This window comes from Pseudophryne corroboree, chromosome 1, assembly GCF_028390025.1.
Source record: "Pseudophryne corroboree isolate aPseCor3 chromosome 1, aPseCor3.hap2, whole genome shotgun sequence".
Lineage (NCBI taxonomy): Eukaryota > Metazoa > Chordata > Amphibia > Anura > Myobatrachidae > Pseudophryne > Pseudophryne corroboree.
In genome coordinates this window covers 562,467,007-562,492,974 of record NC_086444.1, presented here as the reverse complement: position 1 = coordinate 562,492,974, position 25,968 = coordinate 562,467,007, and the positions used below count along the sequence as shown (strand labels likewise).

The window sequence follows — 25,968 nt, the reverse complement described above, 5'->3', positions numbered from 1 at the left end:
AAAAACAAATGCGTGGGGTCCCCCCTCCTAAGCATAACCAGCCTCGGGCTCTTTGAGCCGGTCCTGGTTGTAAAAATACGGGGGGAAAATTGACTGGGGATCCCCCGTATTTTTAGATCCAGCACCTGGCTCTGTGTCCGGTCCTCGTGCAAAAAATACGGGAGACAAAAAGCATAGGGTTCCCCTGTATTTTTTGAACCAGCACCGGGCTCCACTAGCTGGGGAGATAATGCCACAGCCGGGGGACACTTTTATACCGGTCCCTGCGGCCGTGGCATTAAATACCCAACTAGTCACCCCTGGCCGGGGTACCCTGGAGGAGTGGGGTCCCCTTAAATCAAGGGGTCCCCCCCTCCAGCCACCAAAGGGCCAGGGGTGAAGCCCGAGGCTGTCCCCCCCATCCAAGGGCTGCGGATGGGGGGCTGATAGCCTTCTGTAAAATAAAAGAATATTATTTTTTTCAGAAGAACTACAAGTCCCAGCAAGCCTCCCCCGCAAGCTAGTACTTGGAGAACCACAAGTAACCAGCATGCGGGGGTAAAACGGGCCCGCTGGTACCTGTAATTCTTCTGCAAAAAAAATACCCAAATAAAAACAGGACACGCACACCTTGAAAGTAAAACTTTATTACATACATGACGACACACACATACTTACCGATGTTGACACGCCGACTCTGGCCACGTCTCCATCTGTCGACGTCTCCAAGTAGAATCCGGGGTACCTGAAAATAAAATTATACTCACCTAAATCCAGTGTGTCCTGTTCTTTTTTTTGTAATCCACGTACTTGGCAAAAAAAACAAACCGCATACCCGATCCACGAACTGAAAGGGGTCCCATGTTTACACATGGGACCCCTTTCCCCGAATGCTGAGACCCCCCGTGACTCCTGTCACAGAGGGTCCCTTCAGGCAATCAGGGAGCGCCGCGTCGTGGCACTCTCCTGATTGCCTATGCGCGTCTGAGCTGTCCGACAGCGCATCGCACAGCCCCTCCATTATCTTCAATGGTGGGAACTTTGCAGTCAGCGGTGAGGTTACTCGCGGTCAGCATGGGATCCCTTTCAGTTCGTGGATCGGGTATGTGGTTTGTTTTTTTGCCAAGTACGTGGATTACAAAAAAAAAAAAAAAGAACAGGACACACTGGATTTAGGCGAGTATAATCTTATTTTCAGGTACCCCGGATTCTACTTGGAGATGTCGACAGACGGAGACGTGGCCAGAGTCGGCGTGTCAACATAGGTAAGTATGTGTGTGTCGGCATGTATGTAATAAAGTTTTACTTTCAAGGTGTGCGTGTCCTGTTTTTATTTGGGTATTTTTTTTGCAGAAGAACTACAGGTACCAGCGGGCCCGTTTCCCCCCGCATGCTGGTACTTGTGGTTCTCCAAGTACCTGCTTGCGGGGGAGGCTTGCTGGGACTTGTAGTTCTTCTGCAAAAAACAATATTCTTTTATTTTACACAAGGCCATCAGCCCCCCCATCCGCAGCCCTTGGATGGGGGGGGGGGGGGGGCAGCCTCGGGCTTCACCCCTGGCCCTTGGGTGGCTGGAGGGGGGGGGACCCCTTGATTTAAGGGATCCCCACTCCTCCAGGGTACCCCGGCCAGGGGTGACTAGTTGGGTATTTAATGCCACGGCCGCAGGGACCAGTATAAAAGTGGCCCCCGGCTGTGGCATTATCTCCCCAGCTAGTGGAGCCCGGTGCTGGTTCAAAAAATACGGGGGACCCCTACGCTTTTTGTCCCCCATATTTTTTGCACCAGGACCGGACGCAGAGCCCGGTGCTGGTTCTAAAAATACGGGGGATCCCCTGTCCATTTTTCCCCCGTATTTTTACAACCAGGACCGGCTCAAAGAGCCCTAGGCTGGTTATGCTTAGGAGGGGGGACCCCACGCAATTTTTTTGTGTGTTTTTTAACCATTTTTGCGCCGTCGGAAAAGTCGAATCCAGGACGCACTTATCCGTCAATTGGTCCGTTTTTCGACAGCGGGACTGTCGAATCCGTTTTTTATTGAATTATGTCGAATTCCGGCACCCGCCGGCCGGAATTCAACGGTCGAATTGTGTCGAATTTAAAAACAGGCGAGAAAAAGCCGCAATTCGCCCGGAATTGCAAATACCCCAAAGTCTGCAAATGTATTACTAGAAGACAACAGTTGGGACATACCTAGTTTGAATAAAAGCCTATAGAGAAATGAAGCTTACTATTTTTATTAGGTGCAACAATTTAAATCTCATCAGAGGCCCATGAAATAACTCAGTTTATTCATTGGTGGATCAAGATTGATATTACATAGCCATCAGAAGGGACTTCTATTGTTCTATAGAACTGCTAGAGTTCAAGATCCCAATAAAGCTTACTGATCAGATGGAGGATAGCAGCACATCTTGTGTTCTGTACTTAAGATGGGTACATACTGTATCTATACAATCCATGGCTAGACTAACCAATATCGAGTGAATGGACAGGTGATTGTACAGATATGTCCTCATACATCTCTACTGCAGTCATGCCAAACAGCCCCTCTTGGCATGCTAGGATGAATGACAATATTCTAGCGTTGGTATTCTCTTTTGGGCAAAAATGAGTCTTATGATAGGTACACACTAGGCGATTTTGTAAACAATATCGCTAATTTTTACCCTCCTGAGCGATATTGTTTACAATATCGCCCAGTGCGTATGCTGCCAGCATTGGCCGATGCGCGCTCCTGGGGGTTGTAAACCCCCTCTGTCATCTGTACTTGCAGCTCAATCTGACTATATTGTCAGATGCTGCATGTTCTGGCCGGCAACGGCATGACATCACTTTGCGATATCGCTTAGTGTGTATGCACTATGTCGGTGGCCTGGTCCGGGAGGGGAACAACTATGCGATATCACCCATAGATCATATCACATAGTGTGTACCCCCCATTAATCACAAAGCACTGAAACTACAATATACAAGCAGAGAGTGCTGATTAATTTGAAATGCAACACTTTTTAATCTGTCTGCGACTGAGTCTCAGTCTGTATACGAAGTGCTACAATGTTTTTCTAATACAAGTACTGTTGTGCTCCATTTAAAGACTCAGTCACACACACAATATACAAGTGGCATACATTAAATTAATCATCACAGTCTCCTCATGCATCCTAGTCACATTGAATTGCAACCAAGAAGCATTTTCGGCAAAGTTGCACAGTACAGGACCAGGCGGCTCACTCAGGCTAGATGTACAGATGTGATCTCTTATATCCTTGCTGCAGTTACGCTAAACAGCCCTTGGAGTCATGCAATGCCGTGGCGGGACTCGGTAGCGCTGAGCATATTTTTTTTAGTCTTTTTCCACAAAAATGTGCCTTAGACACACAGTAATGTAATAGGACGCACAAGAAGTTTCTGCTGATTAAAATTATATGCAGCATGCCTATATTCTGTGTGTAATTGCTCTACTTGCATTCGAAATGCCATGTTACAGTGTTTTCAATGAAAGCACTGTAGCATAGCATTTTGTATGCAAATACAGTTGCAGTCACACACAGAATATAGGAATGCTGAATATTGTTTTAATCAGCAGAAGCTGCTTGTGCATCCTATTACATTACTTTGCGTCTAATGCGCATTTTGGCGGAAAAAGACGGGGGGAAAAACGAGATTTATGGTAAGAACTTACCTTTGTTAAATCTCTTTCTGCGAGGTACACTGGGCTCCACAAGGATAGACATTGGGGTGTAGAGTAGGATTTTGATCCGAGGCACGAACAGGCTCAAAGCTTTGATTGTTCCCAGAATGCACAGCGCCGCCTCCTCTATAACCCCACCTCCCTGCACAGGAGCTCAGTTTTTAGTTAACCAGCCCAATACAGTAGCAGGAAAAGAGACGACAACGGTTAGTACCCACATACACCACACTCTCACGACAAGAGAAGTGTCAGCGGCTAATGCCATACCAACCCAAAGAAGCTAAGTGCGTCAGGGTGGGCGCCTTGTGGAGCCCAGTGTACCTCGCAGAAAGAGATTTAACAAAGGCAAGTTCTTACCATAAATCTCGTTTTCTGCTGCGGGGTACACTGGGCTCCACAAGGATAGACATTGGGAATGTCCTGAAGCAGTTCCTTATGGGAGCACTGTAGCGGGCACAAGAACCCGGAGTCCAAAGGAAGCATCCTGGGAAGCGGCAGTATCGAAGGCATAGAACCTTATGAACGTGTTCACGGAGGACCACGTAGCCGCCAATTGTTCAAGGGTCGCACCACGGCGGGCCGCCCAAGAAGGTCCAACAGACCGAGTAGAATGGACCGGAATGTGAGCAGGAGCAGACAGACCAGCCCTCACATAAGCATGTGCAATCACCATTCTAATCCATCTGGCCAAAGTTTGCTTGTGAGCAGGCCAGCCCCGTTTGTGAATCCAAACAGTACAAAGAGAGAATCAGATTTCCTAATAGAAGCAGTTCTCTTCACATAGATACGGAGAGCCCATACCACATCCAAAGATCTCTCTTTGGGAGACAGATCAGGAGAAACAAGTGCCGGAACCACAATCTCCTGGTTAAGGTGGAACGAGGAAACCACCTTAGGTAGATATCCGGGACGAGTCCTAAGAACCGCCCGGTCACGGTGAAATATCAGATATGGGGAACTACAGGACAAGGCACCCAAATCCGACACTCTTCTTGCTAAAGCAATAGCCAGCAGAAACACCACCTTAAGGGAAAGCCACTTAAGATCAGCTGAACCAAGAGGTTCAAACGGAGACTCTTGTAACGCCTCCAAAACCACCGACAAGTCCCAAGGAGCCACAGGCGGGACATAGGGAGGTTGGATACGCAACACACCCTGAGTAAAGGTATGCACATCAGGTAAGGTCTCATTTCTCTCTGAAACCACACAGACAAGGCAGAAATATGAACCTTGAGGGAGGCCAGACGCAGGCCTAAGTCCAGGCCCTGCTGAAGAAAAGCCAACAACTTGGCCGTACTAAACTTGGAAGCGTCATAATTGTTAGATGCGCACCAAACAAAGTAAGAATGCCAGACCCTATATTAAATCCGAGCAGAAGCCGGTTTCCGGGCGTGCAACATAGTTTGAATGACCGCCTCAGAAAACCCTTTAGCCCTCAAGACGGAAGCTTCAAGAGCCACGCCGTCAAAGACAGCCAGGCTAGGTCCTGTTAGACACAGGGGCCCTGAACGAGAAGGTCTGGGCATTGAGGAAGTAGAATTGGACGCTCTGACGATAGACCCTGCAGGTCTGAGAACCAGTGCCGTCTGGGCCACGCCGGAGCTATGAGAAGCAGAATCCCTCTTTCTTGCTTGAACTTTCCGAATGACCCTGGGCAGGAGTGACACCGAAGGGAACACGTACGGCAGCCGAAACCTCCACGGCACCACCAGCGCATCCACGAACGCTGCTTGAGGATCCCTTGTCCTTGCTCCGAAGACCAGAACCTTGTGATTGTGTCGAGACGCCATCAGATCTACGTCTGAAAGGCCCCACCTTTCCACTAGGAGTTGAAACACTTCTGGATGGAGGCCCCACTCGCTGGCATGTACGTCCCGACGACTGAGAAAGTCCGCTTCCCAATTCAGGACTCCCGGAATGAATATTGCCGATATGGCCGGTAGATGGCGTTCCACCCAATGTAGAATCCGTGAGACTTCCTTCATTGCCAGATGGCTTCGAGTGCCGCCTTGATGATTTATGTAAGCCACTGTGGTGGCGTTGTCTGACTGCACTTGAACAGGACGGTTCTGTATTAAATGCTGGGCTAGGTTCAATGCATTGAAGACCGCCCGCAATTCCAGAATGTTGATTGAGAGTAGGGACTCCTCCTTGGTCTACCGACCCTGAAGGGAGTGTTGCTCCAGCACCGCGCCCCAACCTCTTAGACTGGCATCTGTCGTCAACAGGACAAAGTTGGATATCCAGAAGGTACGGCCCCTGCACAATTGTTGGTCCTGGAGCCACCAGAGCAGCGACAGACGGACCTCCGGAGTCAATGAGATCATTTGAGACCTGATCCGATGAGGCAGGCCGTCCCACTTGGCTAGAATCAGCCTCTGGAGGGGTCGAGAATGGAATGGAGCATACTCCACCATGTTGAATGCTGATACCATGAGGCCCAGCACCTGCATCACCGAATGTATCGACACTTGCGGACAAGAAAGGAAGCAACGAATCCTGTAATGAAGCTTCAGGACTTTCTCCTGACACAAGAACAACCGCTGGTTGTGAGTGTCCAACAGCGCTCCCAGGTGCATCATGCTCTGAGCAGGGACCAGGGAGGATTTCTTCCAGTTGATGAGCCACCCGTGGGCTTGTAGAAACCGGACAGTCATATCCAGATGACGTAGGAGTTCTGGGGAATTTGCCAGGATTAACAAGTCGTCCAGATACTGCAGTATCCTGACCCCTTGACGGCGGAGAGTACCACCGTCATCACCGCCATGACTTTGGTGAAGACTCGCGGAGCCGTAGTTAAACCAAAAGGTAACGCCCGAAACTGGTAATGGAGGTTGCCAATCGCAAACCTCAGGTATTGCTGATGTGATGCTGCTATAGGAATATGCAGGTAAGCATCCTGTATATCCAGGGAGACCAAGTAGTCCCCAGGTTCCAAGGCCAGAACTATAGCGCGAAGGGTTTCCATACGGAACTTGGAAACCTTCACAAACCTGTTCAATGCCTTGAGGTTGAGAATGGGCTGGGAAAACCCATTCGGTTTCGGGACTAGAAACAGCGGAGAATAGTACCCCTGGCCCCTCTGCGCAAGGGGCACCTGTACTACGACTCCTGTATCCAGGAGGGTCTGTACCACTGAATGTAGAGTGTTTGCCTATGTCTGGTCCAACGTCCCGTCTGTCCGGTAAAATCGATGAGGGGGTCGGTTTTTGAAGGCTATGGCGTAACCCCGAGTGACGACTTCCCGTACCGAGGCATCTGAAGTGGTCTTCAACCATTCCTGGGTATACCCTAGAAGCTGGCCCCCCACCGTCATGCTGCAGGCTTATCAGCCTTGGAAGCTGGCTGACGGGTCGCCCAAGCTCTTTTGGGCTTTGGCTTACCAGGTTTGGAAGTACGGGCCTGCTTGTTGTACGCCTGACCTTTTGCTTTACCTGAAGGACGAAAGGGATGAAAGGAAGTACCTTTAGCCTTCGACACAGAAGGAGCGGTACTTGGCAGACAGGCATTGTTGGCAGTAGCCAAGTCAGCCACTATCTTATTTAAGTCCTCCCCAAACAGAATATCTCCCTTGAAAGGGAGTACCTCCAGGGTTTTTCAGATCCACAGACCAGGATCTCAGCCACAATATCCGGCGAGCCAGGACTGACGTAGTGGCTGCTAGAATACCGGCATCAGAAGCCGCCTCTTTAATATAGCGAGAAGCTGTGACAATATATGACAAGCATTGTCTAGCATGGTCAGAAGAGATTTCAGCTTCTAACTCCAAGGCTCATGCCTCAATAGCCTCTGCAGCCCATGTTGCTGCAATAGTGGGCCTTTGTGCAGCACCCGTGGGGGTGTAAATCGCTTTCAGACAACCCTCCACACGTTTATCCGTATGCTCTTTTAAAGACGTGACGGTAGTGACAGGTAGAGCTAAGGAAACCACCATCCTAGCAACATGTGAGTCAACTGGAGGAGGGGTTTCCCAAGTCTCAGACAGCTCTGGTGCGAGGGGATAGCGAGCCAGCATCTTCTTTTGAGGCACAAACTTCGTACCCGGGTTTTCCAAAGGTTTCTGACGTATATCCACTAGGTGGTCAGAGTGAGGTAAAACTTGTTTAACCACCTTCTGACGCTTGAACCTATCTGGTTTCTTAGGAGGGATCCATAATCTGTAGAATTAATTTAATAGCCTCCAAAAGATCAGGAACATCCACATGTGAACTACCCTCCCCATCAGCAGTATCTGAGTCAGAACCTGTGGGGTCAGTGTAAGTGCCGTCTTCATCAGACGAGGGGTCAGTGACAGCCGTGGATTGTGAGGAGACAAGAGCTCGCTTAGAGTACCCCTTGGGCTTAGGCGAGCGATGTTCAGACTTTTTAGTAGTCAGGGACTGGTTCAACCTCCTCAATTGAGCAGATAAATCGTCCGCCCACGGCGGGTTAGCTGCAGGGACCACATACGGCTGCACCGGCATAGGGGGTCCCATAGGGGGTGTTAGTTTATTAAATAGCGTATGTAGAAGCGTGGAAAAAGCGGCCCACGGTGGGTCATTATGTACCTCCGTTGCCACAGTCCTACTGGGGGGGCAAGGAGCCCCCAGAACCAGAGCCCACAGCTGCTATATTTTCCTCATAGGGGTATAGCTATGTAGACAATAGATATAACACTGCACAGTAAGAACTGGATGTATATCACAGGGTAATTGTACTACAAAACCCTGACTAAATGCACTCTTTCTTAACTAACACTGACTAAAAAGGCAGGTAGAATACTTAAGTGTCATGTAAAGTCACAGCACTGACAACCAGGCGGCTTTACACAGGAGGATTTGCCCAAGCAGTCCCAGGAACAGTGAAGCTGAGAGATAATGGCGCCCAGACACTGACAGGGAGTGAGGGAGAGACAGAGATGCAGCTCCAGGGCGGGAACATTTGCGGGAAATGGCGCCCTGGGGCTGGGGGAGGGGCTTCAGGTCTAAGCCTTATCCCTCTGCTGGCAAAACCACCGGGTACTGTGGGCTACTGAAAATGGTTTAGAGAGAAAACCTGACCTGCATCCATGCTCTGGTGATCTAGTGGGATCGCCTGTACTGCCACAGTGTCCACCGCCAGCGCACGCGGCCCGCCTCCCACTGACCACGGTGGATCGCGATAAAGACCGGGTCCCGCAAGCGGGACCCACTCACCACCTCCCGAAGCGCGGCCACGCGATCCCGGAGAGCCCCCGTCGTGTGTGCCTGACTGTGAAGAAAACCGGAGCCTCCTGCTGTAGTTACCCGGCAACCAGGGCTCGGGAGTGTACAGCGCCGCTGGAGAGAGCTGGAGCTGCAGCAGTGAATGTCTTCTGACATTTACCACCGCTGCTGCCCTTGTAGTCTTCACTTTTTTCTTCAAAAAAAAGCTATTCTTAGGGCTGCCTGGAGCAGCCCTTCTGTTATGTGCCTGCACCAACTACAAAACTGAGCTCCTGTGCAGGGAGGCGGGGTTATAGAGGCGGCGGCGCTCTGCATTCTGGGAACAATCAAAGCTTTGAGCCTGTTGGTGCCTCGGATAAAGATCCTACTCTACACCCCAATGTCTATCCTTGTGGAGCCCAGAAAAAAAAGATGCTCGGCGCTACAGTCACACGGCACTCACGCGTTGTGTAACAAGACTTGTAGCTCACGGATGGAAGAGGACACATCTGTATGAGGACGCATCTGTATACATGTATGAAGGTCCATTGTAGGAGTGTTAGCTGATAAATGGCTTAAAATGCTCCTGCAGAGGACAGGATTGGGATGTCGCAACTCATGTGCTGTTTAATATTTGTCAGACCAACCATCCAATCCCATAGAAGCCCATACACACTGAACGATTTCTAGAACAGTGGGTACAGGGCTCACATCGGGAGCGTTTACCTGATCAGTCTTGTGACACAAAAGGTGTGTACTCAGTTTTAGGCAAAAAAATAAACTTCCCTCCAAGGAAAAGCTATATACCCTATTACCTGAACTACTCTTACTGAGTCTATAGGTCTTAGTTTTGGGGAGAAGTTTTAAATATAATACACACCGTACTAAGCAGCACAAAACAGGAAGAAGTACAACTAATACAGTCTAGAACTCACAATTGCACATTGCAACAAAATAATATTGGGGGTACAGCTAACTATATATACCAGCGGTTCCCAAATGCAGTCTTCAAGGCATCCCAATTATCCAGGTTTTAATGCTACCCATGCTTTCGCACAGGTGACTTAACTAGTGCCTCAGTCCGTTTTATTACACCATCTGTGCACAAGCAGGGATATTCCTTAAACCTGGACTGTTGGGATGCCTTGTGGAACACATTTGGTAACCACTGGTACCACTAATTACTGTAGCTTACTTTCAGCTGAATCTAACAATCTTTACACTATGTGGGATAATCAGAAAATGAACAGGTGTGTGCTGTCCTTAGCAACCAGTTGGGGCTTTCTTTTGTCTTTTTTTTTTTTTGTGCAGTTTAGGAAATTAAGAAAATCAGAATGACTGCTATAAATACATAGAACCTTTTCTCTTTGCCATAAATGGCTCCATAATGGAAATCCATTCCATTCAGAATATACATGACAAATATTGCACCATGAGGGGAATTCAATTGTTGGCAAAGAGTATGAAATACCATTGCTGCGTCATTGAAACACTTTTGTGGCACCCCATCTTGCACCCTTCACCTGGACGGCCGAATGTCAGATTTGCACTAAAATGCTTGCTAATCTATGGGGCAGGAACACTTCTATGAGATATTGTGCTGACATATAGCGTGTCTAATTGGGCAGGGTGAAGGGATTCCACTGCAACCGAATTCCCCTCCCCCCTGTTTCTCTTTGATCCTTATAGGAAACTGATTGTTGAACTAAACACACCCAAGCAAATACTCTGTGCTGCATTCATCATTTTCCTTAATTAGTGTTTTGCCAGTGGTAGGTGAGGAGTTTGAATGGGGCAATCAGCTTATCAATCTTTAACGTAAAAGTCCTAAGGCGAGCCCAGGGAGGACAGAAACTTTCTATGGAGCGGAGGGGAAAAGACCACATTTTCTTAAAACCCTGACAAATAATTTTAGGAATCAGTAAAAAGTATATATAAAAATAACCACAGTCGCTCTGTGCGAAATCACTTTTTTTTCTACATATACAGTATAGCATGATGTAAAAACCATCTTAAAATGATTTGCGTGCAGAAAACCCAATTCAATTTTGACCTTTCACCACATGAAACAGAATGCACACCAGAATATGTGATGTAGTAAAGCCCTTAACCTCTTCAGTGGTGACTTTTTGGAATTTGGTCACACCTCCCAGGGCAGGCTTTTAATTTTTTTTTTACCTGCGCGTTGCCAGGGGTTTCACACGCTGTGTCATGCTTTTTGTCAGGGGTTTTATGCTCAGATCCATGCTCGTTGCCACGGGGAATGGTCGTTGCCTAGGGGTAGCTAGGGATGGCCATCGACCATGATTCAAAATCATCGATGGTCTAGGACCGATGTTGAATATTTTTACCTTCGATGGTAGAGAACCAGATGGTTTCCCGCCATCGATGGTTCAGTGTACCGAATTTATTTTATGTTTTCTCAAAGTGTCAGGGCACGGAGCTTAGCTCCGCCCCCTGACACTCACTAAGCCATGCCCACTGGTTCGCATTTGTACTATAAAGCAAGGATGACATCAATTGATCCATTCCAGATGGTTTTACACCATTGAGGTCATTCATCGATGGTGACCATCGACGGATAACCCAGCGATGGCCATCCCCAAGGTAGCATTTGCACTGACATCCTCTCCCCCCATCCTCCCTTGTAATCCGCTCGGCTGGCGGAGTTTTGCGGAATGACACGTTCGCGTCATGGCGTCACAAAGCGATCGCGTCATGACATCATGATGCAATCGTGTCATTCTTCAAAGTCCACCGGCCAAACGGAGTGCAAGGTGGAGGGGGAGCAGTGCCAAGCCCTGGAAACTCTCAGGGGTTGCCAGTCTGTACAGCGAGCTGGCCCCAAAAATTTCCGGCCATACCACTGAAGGGGTTAATGATTCTTTCAGTATCAATGCAAGAGCAAAAATAGTACACAAGTTAATTATGATTAATGCTGGTCACACATGCCATGGTGTCCTAACCAGTGTCTGTAACCTCGCATTTACATAATTTGAAATACACTCCATTAGGATTTTCACCCCTTTCTCTCTGCGTGTTGCAGCTATCTATCGCCCACCTCGGCAACCCAAAAAGTTTCTGGAAGATTTTTCTGCTTGGCTCCATTTTTTATCCTCTGACATCTCCACCATCATTATGGGCGATTTCAATCTCTCTATTGACAGTCCACATTCTCCCCATGCCTCTAAACTACTCTCTCTAACCTCCTCACTTGGCCTCTCCCAATGGACTGAATCCCATACACATCAGGAGGGCCACTGCCTTGATCTTGTATTCACCAGACTATGCTCTGTTTCTAAACTCACTAACACTCATTTCCCTCTCTCAGATCACAACCTTATCACCTGCACGCTCTCCTCCATTACTTCAAACTCAATGTCACTGAAGTCTACCAAGCCGCCTCTAACCCGCAGAAATATTAACGCTATTAATTTTCAACAATTATCTACCTCACTGCAACCACTGCGCTCACCAATTTCTACATTCACTTCTCCTGAGACGGCTGTATCACACCTTAACCAAACTCTAGAAACAGCACTTGATGAAGTGGCTCCAGCTACCCATCACACTCCACGTAGACTTAGATGTCAACTGTGGCACTCTAAATACACTAGACACCTACAAAAACTCTCAGTGGCGTAAATCTCGTAGTTCACATATAAGACCGTGTACCACTCTTATCGTAATGCTCTGGACACTGGGGGTAATTCCAAAGTTGATCGCAGCAGGAAATTTTTTAGCAGTTGGGCAAAACCATGTGCACTGCAGGGGGGGCAGATATAACATTTGCAGAGAGAGTTAGATTTGGGTGAGTTATTTTGTTTCTGTGCAGGGTAAATACTGGCTGCTTTATTTTTACACTGCAATTTAGATTGCAGATTGAACTCACCACACCCAAATCTATCTCTCTCTGCAAATGTTATATCTGCCCCCCCCTGCAGTGCACATGGTTTTGCCCAACTGCTAAAAAAATTCCTGCTGCGATCAACTTGGAATTACCCCCACTGTCAAACAAACATTTTTCCAATCTCTCATCTTTGCTCAAGCCTCTAGCCCCAAGCGACTTTTTAATACATCTAAATCACTTTTTGTCCCTCCCTCACCCAACCCACCAGCCACTGTCAGTGCGCAAGATCTTGCTTCCTATTTCAAGGACAAGATTGATAAGATCAGAGATGAAATGGTATGCTCTTCCACAGCCAGTGACCTACTCAATTCCCTGCCTGAATCCTCTAACACCTTCTCTTCATTTGATCCTACAAATGAAGATGAAGTATCTGCACTCTTTTCATCTGCCTACTCTACTACCTCTCCCCTTGACTCTATACCCTCAGAAATTAGTATAGCTCGGTCTACTGTGCTCATGCAAACATTAACTAAAATCTGTAATCTCTGTCTACTGGTATCTTTCCTTCTCTGTACAAGCATGCAGTGATTACTCCCATTCTGAAAAAAAAAAAAAAAAATTCTGACCCTAACTCTCTCTCAAACTACCGTCCCATCTCTCAGCTCCCATGCCCCTCCAAACTACTTGAGAGACTTGCCTACACTTGCCTCACACACTTCTTAACTCACGCAGCCTACTGGACCCACTTCAGTTAGGATTTTGTGCCCAACACTCCACAGAGACAGCACTGACTTAGGTAGTGAATAATGTGGTCCCTGCTAAATCTAAAGGCCATTACTCACTACTTATTCTCCTTGATCTCTCTGCTGCTTTTGACACTGTTGGCCACTCTCTTCTCATACAAACACTACAATCCCTAGGTCTTCAGGACACAGCCCTTTCCTGGTTCTCATCCTACCTACTGTATCTAATCGCTCCTTCAGTGTTTGTTTCTCTGATTCCACCTCCCCTTCGCTACCTCTCACAGTTGGAGTACCGCAAGTCTCAGTCCTAGGTCCTCTGCTTTTCTCTATCTATACCACATTTCTTGGCAAACTAATCAACCCTTTCAGATTTCAGTAGCATCTGTATGTGGATGATTCTCAAATCTACCTATCCTCCACAGATTTGTCACCAGCTGTATTGGGCCGTGTCACTGAATGTCTTTCTGCCATTTCATCTTGGACATCTCGCCACCTCAAACTTAATATTTCCAAAACAGAATTAATTATATTTCCACCGGCCAATAGTAGTTACCAACCTGATATCTCTATCACTGTTGATAACTCAGCAATCATCCCTACCCCACAAGCTCGCTGCCTCGCTGTCCTTTGTTCCCCACATTCAATCTGTCTCAAGATCATGTTAAATACATCTAAGAAACATATCCAAAATATGATCATATCTTACACAAGACACAGCAAAAACACTAATCCATGCTCTCATTATCTCCCGCATTGATTATTGTAATAGTCTCCTGACTGGTCTTACCAAACATAGGCTCTCACCAATACAATTCATTTTGGTTGCAGCTGCAAGGCTAATCTTCCTCACTAGACATTCATCATCTGCAGATCCGCTCTGTCAGTCCCTCCATTGGTTACCGGTATTCTACCGTATTAAATATAAAATACTTTTACTGACATACAAGGCTATTAACCAAACTGCACCAACATACATCTCTTCACTCATCTCAAAATATTTCCCTACCTGACCTCTCCTGCACAAGATCAGAGTCTCTCATCCACACGCATTACTTGTTCACACTCAAAATGACAGGACTTTATCCGTGCTTCACCCACTCTGTGGAATGCCCTCCCATGCACAATAAGACTCTCCTCTAGTCTCCAAACCTTTAAACGTTCCCTGAAAACTCACCTCTGCAGACAAGCCTATCAAATTCCAGACCCACCCACATAACCTTCAGTACTTCCCTATCTAATTACATCCTCTCTGTACAGTAGACATAACATCACATATCGTGTCTTTCTTTACTCTCACACCCTCCTGACACTTGGCAAACATTGCTGGGTGATCATATCATACAACACATTAAGAACCTAGCAATCTGGCGGACCATTATGCAATAGGTAGCATCTATCCTTGTGTATCAATCCCTATTTCCCTATAGACTGTAAGCTTGCGAGCAGGGCCTTCCTACCTCTATGTCTGTTTTTACCCAGTTTTGTTCTATTACTGTTGTTCTAAGTGTAAAGCGCAACGGAATATGCTGCGCTATATAAGAAACTGTTAATAAATAATAATGAATAAAATAACCTGGGCCACGTTATCATTTGTGACCTCAAAAACACATCAATGGGTATTTGGGTAAATTCTATTGTATAATAACCATTATTGGTCTGTGTCTGAGAATAGAACTGGCCACTCAGTCCAAGGCCACATCATCTTATATCTTTATTCTACAACATTATACATCACACACAATATATATATATATATATATATATATATATATATATACACATACATACATACACACACACACACACACACACACACACACACACGTTAATGGTGAAATTATAGACAAAGTGATGGTGTGCTGCTGAAGTGATTATATTAAATATAACAAGGGACGTCATATAAACAGAAACACATTTTTAACACACTTAAAAATAGACAAGGGTTAATAAAATACATATACACATATAAATCACACGAATCAATAGGCAGTCACCAGCACAGAGATTTGAACTGAGTAGCAAGAACATATACAAACCATTGAAAGGCTAATGTACTTCCTGAAAAATCACACAAATGGGGGCTTAGTGATATCTATTTACACAGCAACTCAAATCAAAGGGTGAAATATGCAATGTATACATTAAATCCGCTCGAGGTCTGTCTTTTTAAAGTCTGGAAAGTAAACATTTTACCGCTCAAACGTTCCATATGTGAGCTGTAAATGTCATCATCAGACTCCTGCTGCAAGCTAGCCATGTAATCTAGACCCAGTATCTAACTGCAATCTTTTTACAAATATGAAACACAAGAAAACCAGAGAGAACAAGTTTCCATTATGATTTTTTGATACATTATACAAAAAACAGTGAGACATCTACAGATGTACACTTCCCTTTTTCCAACTAAAACATCCAGCTTTGCAATAAATGTCTTTCAAAACTGACATTTATGATATAAATAAACTTCTCAGGATGCATTTGTATTATACTACAAACATGAAATAAGTCAAACATAGTATAGCAGGAATAACAATAAATGCCCATAAAAATAAAAATCAGTTTTGAGCATACTCTAAAAGGTAAACAGATGTAAATAAATACACTTGCAAAGTTTATCAATGTTATTACGGCTCCAGCGTCACAATGTAACCACACTAGAACATTCAATATAATAAAACCTGAACAGCCCACCCAGCAGAGTAGCATCTGAAGAAGCTTCAGGGCTCATATACATGGGCATTGTGGTGCCCCGCTAATAACCCGGTTAATAAAGATACAAGACTGCCCCATTTTTGGAATTGCCCCCCTCCCCCCCCCCACTGCGCCATAATTGGAATGCCCCCACCAAAATCAGGAATCCTGCTTTATTATCCATTACCTGATAAAACAGTGATCCAAAACTACACAGACCCGTCACCATAGCAGCTGTGAAAACACCAGATTAGTATTGTATCTGAATAAGCCTGTACCGGGGAAACCAAATAAGCGTAAACAAGAAACCAAGCATTACGTATAAAATGCCTCTAACATGTATACTGCTAGAACGGCAGAATTCAGATAACTGCCATCTAACATCTTTTCCCTCTAAAAAGAAATGCTTGAGAAGAAGTAGTAATTGTACTGTACAATATCACAATTCCATAGCTAAAATAAGTAGGACGCGAGAGTGCGCATTCTTTATTTACCTCGTTTTGGCTTTGGAAAGCTTTCATGCAAGTGAAATACAACTTTCTCCACAAAGTGCTGAATGTTACTGTGCTCTGGTCCTCTAACAAATACCATCCAATCGTGAGTGAATCCCTCAAGTGTTGGTTTCTTTCTTACCTGGGCTCGATGACCCAGTTCTAGCTTCACTTGTACAGCACACTGCAAACCAAAGAAGAACAAAGCATAAATTAGTAATTACTCATTGTGAGCATTAGACAACATAAATGAAAGGAGTGCTTGTTTCTTGGGGAGTGTGTGGCAAGAGAACTAACATTAAGGTCTTTAACAAAACATCTCTGCAATACTGCATTTTTAATATTTAGGTGGTGTTTATCAAAGCTTGCAAAGAGATAAAGTACCAACCAATCAGCTCCTAACTAATTTTTCAAGCACATCCTGTAAAATGTAAGGCAGAAGCTGATTGGCTGGTACTTTATCTCTGAGCTGGATACATACCCTCCTTAATCATACACTGCTACCTGTACCCCTTTCAGACCGCTATTAGCGGGTCGCACCTGTGTGAGCCCCTGTCCCACTGCTGTCCCCAGCCCGGCATATTGTTGAGATGGTGACGTCAGCGGTGACGCATGCGAGGAGCAGTGCTGATCTCCAAGGGCCTACTGTCCATACAGTCCGATCGGAAAATGGGTTACATCGACCTGGCAACCCATTGACACCGCACAGCCACCCAGGTTGAAGCTGTATTCATCCCTGGTCATTACCAGGGTTGAAATACCGGGCCAAGCTCGACCCGGGATATTGCCCCTGGGCCCTTTCAGACCACAGAGCAATCCGGGTTAGTGTGCAATAATCTAGGTTACAAGCTGGTGGTCTGAAAGGGGTATTAGACTCGCCCAGAACCTTACAACTTTTCACAAAACATCATCTACAGTGAGATTTCTACATTGTCCTTGATTAACAACAAGGTGGCTGGAGCAGTCACCTGAAAGCCCCAACGCATGGGGGTGCCCCACACATAGCTATCATCACTATAGGGCAGGGGAAAGGGGGGAGCACTGTGTCACCGTGTAAATTGGGGGCACTACAGCTGTTCAACACATTCGCGGTGCTGGGAGTGTTGACATACTTATTAATAGTATCTCATTTTGACAATCTGTTAGGACCACTACAGGTTAGTTGCCCTGAAGCCCCACAAACCTTAAACCAGCCCTGCGTCTTCCCATCTTGTAAATCGGCCTCTCTTTATGAGGAATAGAATAGTAACACATAGACTCTGCCTCCCATGTGTCACATAATATGAACCACCACAGAACGGATCATGGCACAACACAACTAGACACGAGGCTTACCTCATATGTGAGGTAAGTTGGGTATTCAATCACTCAGACTGACAACTGGAGAAGCTTCAATAAGGTTTCTTATGTAACACACAGGGGGTAGGTGCCAGCGTGACCCAATTGCTCAACTGACTAAAATAGCCGAACTGCCCAGATATTAGAGAGCTGAGCCAGGTGGAGCTTTGGGTTGGCAGCTGCCTCTGGGCACAGTTATGTCTATAGTGCAGGAAAATAGCTACTTCTGGGCTATTTAAATAACCAATACCATACTAAATCAATGTATTAGTGTTATTTTATATTAGTTACTAAATAACTGAACTAATACACCAGGTTTCCTCTAGGTACTTTACAAGCTATATAAATATGTTGTCTCAGGAGGGTCTGAAGAGCCTTGCAGTTCTCAGCTACAGTAGTTCTCCCTTGCTTTCTGTTTCATTGCAAGCTCCACATTTCTTATATGTATCCCTCTGTCTCCTTTATTACATTAACTGTGAAATGTAATAAAAATGTTGTTTTATTGTTGTTTCTATATCAGCATACACGTAACCAATCATGTGAAAGACATGAACAGCCATCATCTCATTAAAAAGTTAAGGAACAATATAACAAAATATATCTGTGCATTAAGGAGCCTAAATACCAAACATGAAATAACGGGATAATTTATTTACACTTATTATGCCCCCAGTCATTCCACTGCAATATGTAGTTGCCATGGTAGGAGGGAGGAGCTAACTAAATAGGCAAGCAGTGACTGACAGCTACACCACCTTGCATGCAGAGCTACAACGCGTGGATTGGCTAATTCATAAACGGGTGGAGCCAGAAAGGTTTTTAGTCTCAGCTTTTTATCCTGTATCAGATCCCACCAGGACACAGTCCTTACTATGTGAGAGGAACTTCAGCTGTCTTTAATGGCGTTGGGAAGGTAACATTACTTTTTAATAGAGATGTAGAACATATAAAAACAATATTGAATAATATGTGAATTTTATAGTTCAAATCAGGGAATTTCAATTTTGAGGTTCAGATGTCCTATAAGTTCTGCAATTGCTAACTGACCCTTTCCAACTTCCAAATCTGCCCCCAAAATGAATGAGGCAACTTACCTAAATTAGATGCCAATCACACAACAATGCAATGTAATGCCCACAAGCAGGCACAAATGTGGTATTGATGCGATTGTGCTGTTCTGGAATGACACATTGTGTCTGCTGGCATCATAACTTTTCCATGGGGTGCAAGGGCAAACTTGTGATATTGGCTGTTGCCAATACGTGGGCAGCAGGGCATAGTGGCACATCTTGCACAATTGAATTCACCCCAAAGTTATCAATGCAACATTCATCCACACTATTGGCCAAAGGTACAGTATTTGCAGACAATTAAGTAAAAGGGGTACATGACAAAATGTACCCATATATTTAAGGCGAGGGAGGGGGGGTGGCAGATTATCTACCAATTATATTTTAATGAATATAGTTAACTTATTGTAATTAAAAAAAAAAAAAAAAAAAAGCAGAGACCTATATTAAGTAAAACATTGATTCACCACAGGTCTGAAAGCTTACTTAGCCTACTGAAAATGGTTAAGAGACTCAGGGGGACATGTACTAAGCAGTGATAAAAGTGGAGAAGTGAGCCAGAAGAGAAGTTGCTCATGGCAACCAATCAGCTGCTCTGTATACCTTTTATAGTATGCTAATTATAAATGTTGCGTCAATGCCGATTGGTTGCCATGGGCAACTTCTCCACTTTTATCACTGCTTAGTACATATTCCCCTTAATTCTACTGAACTGAAATGCCTATCCGCAATTACAATTCTGAAAATGTCATAATAGTTGACCAACAATGATATATGTTCTTGCATTTTAAAAAGGTGATAATTTCATAAAAACGCTATTTTCTCTATGTTCTTGAATAGTTATATAGCACAGTCTTAATCCAATGAACAAGAAGTTTAATAAATAATTGTTCAGGTATTAACAAAAACAAGTATTCAACACATAGAAACAGAGAATTTCACAGCAGATAAGAAGCACTTGGCCCATCTAGTCTGCCCATGTACATGCACACAACCAACATTTTTGTTGGGAGCCAATTAACCCACCAGACCAGTGTATTTTTGGATTGTGAGAGGAAACCCATGAAAGTAAGTAATTTGATAGAGGTTGCAGGAACCAAAGTTTTGTCTCCAAATTAATTAGCTGTTTCATTTATGGAGTATGCCAATGAAACAGGCATCCACTCCACAAGACTTGCAGCAATCTAAAGGGCCCTACACACTCGGCGATGCGCCGCCGAGGTGCCCGACGGCCGATACGGCCGACGAGCAACCCGGCGGCGGGGGGGCAGTGACGGGGGGAGTGAAGTTTCTTCACTCCCCCCGTCACCCGGCTGCATTGAAGTGCAGGCAAATATGTACGAGATCGTCCATATTGGCCTGCATGCACAGCCGACGGGAGATCAGCGATGAACGAGCGCGGGGCCGCGCATCGTTCATCGCTGGAGTCTCCACACTGAAAGATATGAACGAGTTCTCGTTCATTTATGAACGAGATCGTTCATATCTTTCAGAATATCGGCATGTGTGTAGGGTCTATAAGATTTGCTCTGTACGAAAACCTTGTGGGAAAAAAAATGCAGTCACATGTTTTCATGTATAAGTTCTACAGATCAGACCACCATTCCATAATGAGGGGGATTGGTTTATAAATGTAAAAAAAAAGACATTACATCTCAAATCAAGTTTCATTAGTAACATACTGTGTAAAAAAAAAAGGCTGATGCATAATTAAGGTTTTGGTTTGTCACTTAACTGAAGTAATTTTATGAAAAAAATAAATAACTTACCAATAATGTGTTCTGCTATATTCTACCTCTATAGTCTGTGTAAAACACACACACACACGGAAGTTCTCACTGATTGGGCTGAAACAATTGGGCTTGGTTGGGTTCCAAGATCTCCATTTAAAATGTACCAATAAAAAGAAGACTTAGAAAAACAATGATTAGGGTCTTTATCTGCAATGAAGTTGGGTATCACTTCCTCTACAGCTGACTAATGTGAAACCAGTTATTGTTGGTTCTGGAATGGTCATCCACTTTTAGAATATATTACACATTCCATAAATGTTCTTGTGGACCTAGTGCATAAATTATTGGTAATATATAAATTGCATAGGCATAACGGTGTTATTCAGTCACTAATTTACAAATAATTTGCAACATGACATAGTAAAATAATGAAATGTAATTATCCTGTTCAAGTACAAAAATGATGCATCAGATCTATTTTCAATTGCATAAACTTTTTGGATAGATCTGATCCATAGCAATATGATCACATCAAGAAACATGGTCAGATTTTTTGGGGTTAATGCATGTGCTGTGCGTTATCCTAATTGTGGTAATGGCTTAATAAAGGCCTCAGGGCTTTAAGCAATTGTATATTCTTCCTATTATTACCACTTTCTACACTGGTAGAAAAAACTCTCTGTAATTAAGTGAAGACCTGACAAAAACAAAGAGGGCATCCGTTACAACTTTAATATACAAGCTAAACCTTGCTTGACAAGAACTGGCAACACAAAAGCAAACAAGCCACTGATATACAAACAGGGCACATGGCTGGAAGGTGGATCAGTGAGTGGAATGTTACCTGTGAACAAGGAACACTCAGATTTCATCCCTGATAGGAGGCCTTTTGAAAGACCTAGTTGATTAGTGACAGAGTCGGTGAGAAAATAAAAATACTAGATTTTGGGTTTGGATGCCTGGTACCTATTCCTGGAAAAATAAAGCTCTGATCTTGTACAGTCAGGGCACATCATAAAAAGGAAGTGCAGTGCTAATTTCAATGACAAAAGGAAACCTGATTAGCTCTTTTCATAAGTATTTTTTAGTAGCATATTTTCACTAATTCTGTGACAATAATGTGGCTGACATTTTACCTCATTCATCTGTGCCTGTATGCATTTTTACAGGCATAATGGTTTGATGAAGCTTTGAGGAAAAAAAACATTAATCCAAAAAGCTATTTAAAATACTCTGGCAAGAAACACAACAAAGCAATGTTTAATGACTGTCAGCCAAAGTATTTAAACCCAATGTGATTACTAACAAAAACGTGTGATTTACAAAGATAAAACTAGGTTCATTGTGATGTACAATAACCCAGCAGCAATAAAGTCAGGCACTGTGGCTCTCCTATAAAGATACCAGCAGTGATGTGATACTCATTCATTTCTAGAAGCAAAAATACAATGTAAGCGAACAGTATTCCAATGTAGCTATTTGTGCTGCTGTGTATTTACAATCAGTACATAGGAAAGATTGTGCCGACACCTAAACAACTAAATATCACGGTTCCATTATACAGAGCCGGCCTTAGGCATAGGCAAACTAGGCAAATGCCTAGGGCATTTGGAATGCTTAGGGGCACCAGCAGCTTCTGCTGATTAAAATGATATGCGGCATGCCTATATTCTGTGTGTGACTGCGGCTGTATCTGCATACGTTGCAGTGTATTCCTGGAAATCACTGTAATGTAGCATTTTGTATGTAGATACCGCTGCAGTCGCACACAGAATATAGGCATGCCGCATATCATTTTAATCAGCAGAAGCTGCTTGTGCATCCTAGCCACATAGTAATGCAAATAAGATGCATTTTCATAAACAAAAGGCGCCCGACGTTAGCAGAGCTGCCAGCTGATTCATGCCAGGCATCTCCTGCAGAACTAGCGGCGGTACTAGGGGGCACCAGCCAAAATCTTGCCTAGGGCATCATATTAGTTAGGGCCGGCTCTGCCATTATATCACGGTGGCAGGGATGTGATGGGCAGTACAGATATAGGAGAGGGCAGCTGTATGGAGCACACGGGCTGCACTCTGCACGTCTCCATATGGAAGTGGTGCTCTCGACTCACACATATACCATTACTGCTCATTACATACACGACAGGCCGCCCCATCCACGCACACTAGAGTGTATGTGTGTGTGTATATATATATATATATATTAGTCGGCAGTGTGTCTGCTACATGGGATGCAGAAAGAAAATGACAGTGAAGAGATGAAAGCGCTGGAGAACAGGGGGAAATGTAGGTGTCACGGGCATAAAACAGCTAGGTGCACACAGCAATGGTAATGAGGAGGAGGGGGTGTCGGGATGGGGGGAAATGCTTTAGGGAGGCTGTCACTGGCAAGGTTTAACCCCCTGTGCCCCGCTCTGGCACGCAGCAGCAGCCTCGGCTCGTACAGACAGAGAGGGAACGCACCATGCTAGCGGCGCCTCCTGCAGCAGCTGCCGGCACTCAGGCTGCCCGTGTACCAAGCGCTGCTCCTCCGATACCCCACACTGTAGATCCACCTTTCCTCTGCTGATATCGGGATCCAAATGTGTAAGATGCAGGTCCGATCCCCGTCCTGCAGGTGCCTGATTAAAGGCCACTCTGCGGCTTCCTCCTCCCCACCACAAGACCTCCTTCACTGGGATAATCCAGGTGCGGGTTTCCAGTCACATAATAGAACAAGTAAAGCGCAGAGTGCAGCCGTAGCTGCGGCGTTCGGTGCTGATCCGCGTTACAGCAGGCGTGCTCTAGTCCATGCACATGCTGCTGCCACTGGGCACACCATCCCCAGGTGCTCCGGGCTGCTTTCCTTCGCAATCCCAACTCTCAGATCCTGCCCGCACACACCATGGTGCCCCTCCTATGGGCTCGGTTGGGTCCCTGCGATGTTCTCAGTCCAGGCTCTGGGGGACTTTAGATTGCCGGTCCATATGTCCATCTACTTTCCTACCGGCTCCCATTGCCTGCAGCGCATGTCCCCCGTATATCGCTATGCAGAATCTGCAGCGCTTCCAGCAGCAAGTGCAGACAAGGAACGCTGGTACTGCTGACTACACCACGATCATCTAGAACACAGCGGCGGTGCCGGGTCGCAGCTAGCCGTGGCAGTAGTACATAGGTGGCAGTGCTGCTGCTGTGGCTGCAGGCAGAGCCGGGCTGCATTAAGGGAAAGGGTTTGTTCCACCCCCTGCACTCACCGCGCTGGCCATGCCTAGGGGCTGGGGCAGCCTCTTATTCCTCCTCCTTTAAGTTTTATTCGTGCTGCCCTCACCAGCGGGGAGGGAGGATCAGTGGGAGGTGGAGGGCAGCAGCGGTGAGATGGCAGCGAGCATGGCTCTGTCTTCTTCTTCCCCTATCTGTCTGGTGCTGCTCACCCCTTGTCTCATTGCACAGAGCCCGGCGGCGGTGGCTGTGGGGCTGGCAGCAGCACCGCGGCGCATGCGTGACACCAGTAGTAGTGTATAGTGCTGCTGCTGTTGGAGAGTGAGGGAGGCGCTGCTTTCTGGAGAGAAGAAAGAGAAATAATGAGAGGAGGGGGCAGAATAATGTCCAATTTCATATTACTGCTGAGAAAGCGCATGGAGCTATATAACAGCGCTGAGTGAGGGGATATACAGAGCTCTAGGGATATAGGAGACGAGAATGGGGGAAAGGTGGGAGCGTCTGGGGAGATGAGGGCACATTACAGATGGTGTTCACCCACTGCACCGATGTGGTGGGTGAGAGGCATTCAATCATACTAATACATGAAAGTATACTACAGAAGTGGGGAATTTGTATTATGTGTTGATAATGTCAAATATTATCTTAAAACATAAAGCTATACACTATTACCGTGGAGCCGCTATGGCCGCTAGACTTATTACACACACTACGGAATAAGTACGCTATTTGCGTATTGAGTAACGTATTGATACGCACTTAGCGTATCAGACGTCGTGCCGTGGGTACAACGTACACGCGGCGTGGACGCACACAGAGTGATATACAGTAAACCTTAAGTAATGAAACAATGTAAGGATATGCTTATACTTTAAACCTTAGCAGCCAAGTACTGCAATGATGAAATACCTTAAAAACCTTAAGTAGCGCTGGTGGTATGAAGTACCCGCAGTGCTTACACCTTAACAATGCTTATACACCTTATACCAATTAATACGCTATGAAAGCCCTTTGCAGGAAAGTGAAAACACAACACCGGTTTGTGGTAAACCACTGGGCTCTAACACCGCAGTGGATTATTCAGAGAAAAAGGGGTAAACAGATACAAGTTATACACTACAGGCTAACAAGGAAATCTAAACAGAATAATAGAGAATAATGGCTACAGAGAATATACATACGTGGGGAATCATTCGCAAGCGCGTCCTGGACCAGTCCTCCGCTATCAGGTAGAAAGCCTTCAGAGTCTTGTGTGACCAAGCCTGCTGCAAGCTCTATTTATTCACTTCATCCAAAACAATACAATGGTCACTGTAATCCCTTTGTCTATTGGACACAGGATGTACCTTTTCATTACGGGAGAGGTCATAGGTTGATTTGAAAAGGTGGGCTATGTCTTTCTCAGCTGCTCTTGTGGGTGGCCTCCTCTGGATTCCCCCCGCATACTTAATATAATGTAAACACAGTTAATGTTCATATTCTACTTCTGTACATAACTATACGCAGGAGCAAGCGATCCTTTCCTAACTAACACCGGAATGTTACCCTTAAAATACCCTACAGCTGGATACTAGACATCACCTACCAACCTTTATCTGACCCTTCCTATCATGCAAAGACGAATCTCTCTGTCCAGGAACTGTTTAAACTAATATTACTCGCTGTCATGGTCTAGGGGAACTACATCTACAAAATGCACTAATTGGGTTAAATATGCTATATTCTAATAGCACGCTACATGCTCACAAACTCCGCCGTAAATACACATCTCATGTGCACGAGTCGCCGGAGCGTCTCTTATGCAACTTGCGGATATGTGTACGCACGGGGGACCAGGTGCACGAGCAGCGTACATGTGCATGAGGGGTTAGAACAAAGGATATGTATAACAATATTTTTCGACTTTGACAGTGTGAAATAGAACCCATCCACCGAGGTAAGCGTAAGGGGGCAGGATGTAAGCTCCACTGGGGAAGGGACTGATGTGAATGGGCAAATATTCTCTGTAAAGCGCTGC

General features: G+C 45.4%; 2 protein-coding genes across 4 annotated transcripts in view; one reads left to right on the top strand and one right to left on the bottom strand.

Annotated features, from left to right (window-relative positions):
- The window catches only part of MLLT3 (MLLT3 super elongation complex subunit), a 344,116-nt gene extending 319,800 nt beyond the window's left edge, over positions 1-24,316 (bottom strand). For 2 of the 3 annotated variants that reach the window (XM_063914163.1, XM_063914164.1), the window contains exons 1-2: positions 23,217-24,316; positions 16,614-16,794 (exon numbers count right to left, since the gene is read on the bottom strand). In XM_063914163.1, the coding sequence (XP_063770233.1) occupies positions 16,614-16,794; positions 23,217-23,219 (184 nt within the window). In that variant the 5' untranslated portion in view covers positions 23,220-24,316. Of the gene's footprint in view, positions 1-16,613; positions 16,795-20,787; positions 20,883-23,216 lie in introns of those variants that run through there. The other variant, XM_063914165.1, reaches the window with a different exon arrangement.
- Positions 18,810-25,968, top strand: part of FOCAD (focadhesin) — an 872,056-nt gene continuing 864,897 nt past the window's right edge. Inside the window, exon 1 of the mRNA XM_063914161.1 lies at positions 18,810-18,861. The gene's annotated coding sequence lies outside the window, so the exon portion shown is untranslated. The remainder of the gene's footprint in view (positions 18,862-25,968) is intronic.